Raw genomic sequence first — 4,998 nt, 5'->3', positions numbered from 1 at the left:
CCCATCCAAAATCACTCTAAGGTCAAAATCATGTTTTTCTTTTCTTATTCAGGTCACTTATGGTTCTTTTGTTCCCACCCTAAGTGATAAAGACCAATTTCCATCAGTTTATCAGATGGCCAACAAGGACAGCTCTCTGATTCATGGAATCATCTGGTTGTTACTGCAATTTGGCTGGACATGGGTGGCATTCTATGTGTCTGATGATATGCAAGGGGAGCAGTTCCTTCGAGATATAAAGTCAAAGATGATAGAAACGGATATCTGTGCGGCCTTTACAGAAAAGCTCCCTGCCACAAAAGGTGTCTTTATGTTATGTGACTTGACTCTTGTGAAGAGGGTCAGAGTTTCATCTGCAAATGTTTATATAATACATGCTGATGAAGAGAGTGTCTGCAGCCTGGGGATGAAAAAATCATTCTGGTTGATTTTGGGAAAGGTTCGGATCATGAGAAATTTCCAATCCTCACAGTGGGAAACTATTTTCAATGTTTTGTATGACATGCCATACTTTTTCCATGGAAGCCTCTTATTTTCAATCCAAAAAAAAGGAAATTCCTTGTTTTAAACAATTTCTCCAAACACTGAACCCTTCCCAATACCCAGAAGATTTTTACTTCAGTAAATTTTGGGTTTCTTTTTTTAATTGCTCACTTACTGGGTCACTATGTGGCAAACTTGGAGACTGCCCACCTAATTCTTCCATAGAGTTTCTATCATCTGATTTGGACATGATGACCATGTCTGACTCCAGGTTTTTTATCTATCATGCTGTGCATGTGGTGGCCCAAGTTCTTTATAAGATGCTCTTACATAAAATAGAAATAGGATCTCTAGAAGATGCAAACCAACCTATTCTTCCCTGGCAGGTAAACACCCTTCACAACCACCTGATAACATTTAAGGTTTTTGCCCTATGGCATGCCCACTCACCAGAGAGACACAGTGCAAAGGAAGGTGAGAAATTACCCCCAGGGGATATGGCCCACTGCAATCCTTCTCTTTCATTCTCCTAATGTGATTTTGGACACACACAAACACATGCCTGGCATGATTTTCAAGCTCCTGTTCCAGGGCTCCAACTGTGGTCAGCAGCTGTAGGAGTCCACATAAATCACCACACCATGTGCCAGCTCCTGAAGGGATTTATTTGTTTTCTTGTTTGTTTAGCTTTTTGCTATAGAGTGTGTGTGTTCACCAGAGAAGAGAGAGACAGAGAAAGGGAATGTGATAAATAACCCCCCTGGGGAGATGGCCATGCTGGAATCCCTGCTCCTCTCAGGACTTTGGGCCCTCACACACCCATGTCCAGCATGATTTTCAGGCCACCAAGTCCAGGACTCAATTCAGGGTAGGACATGTGTAAACCCAGCCACCCTAATCACCACACTACCTGCTGAAATATTTTTTATAACCACAACATGACCACGTGTTCATTTAAAGATCAAGATTAGGTAAAATTTCAAAAGAAAATTTTTTCGCAAAAGGTATATGTATAATTGTTATATTTGCTTAGAGAGTTCAGCTATTATTGACCTAGATTTTAAAATAATTGGACTGTTTCCATGGCCTTGTGGCTGAGGTAATGAAATCTCACGTGAACAACCCTGAAGTTCAAGTCCTGGACCTAGAGCTTGATAAACACTTCAGGAATGTATGTGTCCCTGAACACATATTTTTTAATGGAGGACAAGGGATTGCTGGGTGACCACTCTCCATGAAAATTGTTTTTTTTTTCTCTCAGGAGAGTATATGCAACCCCTGGCAACTTTAAAAAAATAATTACATTAGTATAAATAATGTACAATACAATACAGTGAAATGTTCAAGAATAGATACTTGATGATTTCCACCTCCCGACCTCTGGCCAGCAAGGGAAACTGAGGCAGGGGTATCACTGCTCCTGCTTCACTTCCAGGTTCCCAAGACCAGGACCCCAGGCCCTTAGATATGGGCCCTTGTTCTCAGGAGCCCTCCATTTTCATCTCCAGACCTCTGGCCAACAAGGAAAACTGAGGCAGGGGCACCACTGCCCCTGCTCCACTTCCAGGATCCCAAGACGAGGAATCCATGCCCTTTAGAGGTAGGCAGGATCCTATTCTTTTTAGACCCCTGGTGGCACGCTACTTTTTCTTTATTCTCCTCTAGAATTTTTCTTTTGTCTTACATTATCCTGTCTTCCTCATCTTCCACCCTGCCAGAGGGATTAGACAGATCTAATCAAAGTTCTGAAATTCCCTAGTATTGTACGGTTCCCTGAGATCCTCCCCTGAACAACCTGTGAATACAAAGATAGTACTCTTCACACACCTGAGTAGAGTACACCTCTTGAGGCCACATTGATAAAAACAACAGAAGAGAAGACTTCCACACACATCAATTCACAGCAAAAGGGAAACACACGTGCTCCTAGTACAAGAAATGTTCTCATGAGAAGTATTCGAAAATGAATTCATCTTCCAATGGCTAGAAGTAGAAGAATAGCCTTAGGTCTGAATAAGCCAGGAAATATATCCCCATCAAAGGAATAACTCCCCTCCATCTCTCTTAAAATCTGAGGACATTACCAAATTGTCACAGAAAGAATTTAGAACATTAACATTGAACAAATTCTATGAGTTGGTACAGAAAAGAGACAATGAGCTACAGTAGATTAGGAAGACCTTCCACAATATGAAAGAAGAAATGGATACTCTGAGAAAGTTTCAGATGGAACTATTAGAGATGAAATCTGTAATACAGGAAATCAAAAACCCTCTTGAAAGTACTAAAAGTCGTTTAGCCCATGCAGAAGATCAAATCTCTGATGTAGAAGATAAAACCTCTGATGTAGAAAAAAAAAAACACAGAGAAGATAGAGAAAATAACAAAAAAATATGAGGATAATATACGAGAAATACTAGATTCCATAAGATGACCAAATAGCAGAATAATTGGCATCCCAGAAGGTGAAGAAACTAATAACTGCATGGAAAATCTATTCCATGAAATCCTGGAAGAAAATTTCCCATGTCTAGAGAGGCACTCTATCATCAAGACCCAAGAAATATAAAGGACCTCAAATAGAATCAACCCCAGAAGATCTTTCCCAAGGCACATCTTAGTCAGACTGTCCAAGACCACAGATAAAGACATGATACTAAAACTGGCAAGAGAGAAATGACAAGTGACTTACAAAGGTCATCTCATCAAGCTAACACCAGACCTCTCAACGGAAACAATGCAAGCAAGGAAAGAATGGGAAGATGTATTGAAAGTGTTAAGAGAGAAACATTTTCAACCAAGATTATTATATTCTGCAAGATTATTCTCTATATGGGGATAAAAAAGATTAAAATCTTCTCAGAAAAACAAAACAAAACCTGAAAGAATTTGCCAATTACCCGAACAGCTCTTCAAGAAATCTTAAAGAAAGTATTGTTCCAGGAAAACTAAACAAATAACAGACAGAAACGAAGGAATAAAAGGCAACTAAGGCAATGGTCAACTTAAAGGACGGGACAGATCTGGTAACATCGATAATAACATTGAATGTTAATGGATTAAATTCTCCAATCAAGAGACACAGACTGGCTAAATGGATAAAAAAAACAGAAACTCTCTATCTATTGCCTACAGGGAACCCACCTCATGGATAAAGACATGTATAGACTAAAAGTGAAGGGTTAGAAAAAGGTTTTCCATGCCAATGGGAACCTAAAAAGAGCTGGAATTGTGATACTAATTTCTGATGAAATAGGCTTTAAAACAAAAATTGTTTGAAGAGACAAAGAAAGGCACTATATTGTAGTAAAAGGATCAACTGATCCAGAAGATATAACACTTATAAATATCTATGCTCCTAAAATAGGGGCACCCAAATATGCAAAGGAAAGACTGTTAGATCTAAAAGGGGAGATAGATTGGAATACACTAATTGCTGGAGACTTCAACACTACACTATTCCCTCAGGACAGATCATCTAGACAAAAAATAGATAAATAAATAAAAAATCTGAACGATACCATAAATCAAATGGACTTAACAGACATCTACAGAGCTTTCCATCCAAAAACCACGAGATACACTTTTTTCTCACCTCACATGGAACTTTTTGAAGATTGATCATATGATAAGGCATAAATCAAGCCTCTATAGATTCAAATGCATAGAAACTATATCCAGCATCTTCTCTGACCATTATGGAATTAAACTTAAGTTTAATTTCAAGAGATATCCTCAAAACTACTCAAATACATGGAAACTAAATAACCTACTCCTGAATGACTTCACAACTACTGATGAAATAAAGACTGAAATTAAAAGATTCATGGAAGGCAATGACAATGAGGACACGAGTTACAATGACGACATGAGTTTCCATAATCTTTGGGACACTGCTAAAGCAGTCACAAGAGGGAAGTTTATTGCAATTAGTGCATGTAAGAGGAGCATGGAAAGAAGGCAAATGGATCACCTAACATCATGCTTTAGAGAATTGAAAAAACAGTAATAAAATCCAAAAACTCCAGGAGAAAGGAAATAATAAAGATCTGAGCAGAAATAAATGTAATAGAAAGTAAGCAACCTATACAGAAAATAAATGAAAGTAAAATCTTGTTCTTTGAAAAGATAAACAAAATTGATACACCACTTATTAAGAAGAAGAGAGGAAGGAACCAGATGAATCAAATCTGCAATGAAGCAGGAAACATAACAACAGACAAAGTAGAAATACAAAACATCATTAGAGGGGATCACCAGTTAGCATAATGGCTATGTCACTGGACTCCCATATAGTCAACCGCAGTTCATGTCCTGGACCAGCTGGCTTAAAACTCATGCTGGGCACGTGTGCATGCGTGCCCAGGATCCCGAGAGGAGAACGGAGGAGAAGGGATTGCAGTGTGGCCATCCACCCTAGGGGGTGATTTCTCACTTTCTGTCTCTCTGTCTCTGTCTGTCTGGTGAGTGCACATGCCCTGTAGCAAAAATCTCTCCAAATAAATAAATAAATAA

At 38.8% G+C, this 4,998-nt stretch overlaps 1 protein-coding gene across 1 annotated transcript in view; it reads left to right on the top strand.

The window, feature by feature from the left end:
- LOC102480402 (vomeronasal type-2 receptor 116) overlaps positions 1-4,998 on the top strand; it is a 112,827-nt gene that overhangs the window by 6,042 nt on the left and 101,787 nt on the right. Inside the window, 2 exon segments of the mRNA XM_027772829.1 lie at positions 33-538; positions 540-869. Of these exon segments, the coding sequence (XP_027628630.1) occupies positions 33-538; positions 540-869 (836 nt within the window).

This window comes from Tupaia chinensis, unplaced genomic scaffold (assembly GCF_000334495.1).
Source record: "Tupaia chinensis unplaced genomic scaffold, TupChi_1.0 Scaffold000306_1, whole genome shotgun sequence".
Classification (NCBI taxonomy): domain Eukaryota; kingdom Metazoa; phylum Chordata; class Mammalia; order Scandentia; family Tupaiidae; genus Tupaia; species Tupaia belangeri.
The sequence above is the reverse complement of the archived record's forward strand: the minus strand, read 5'-3'. Positions and strand labels throughout refer to the sequence as shown.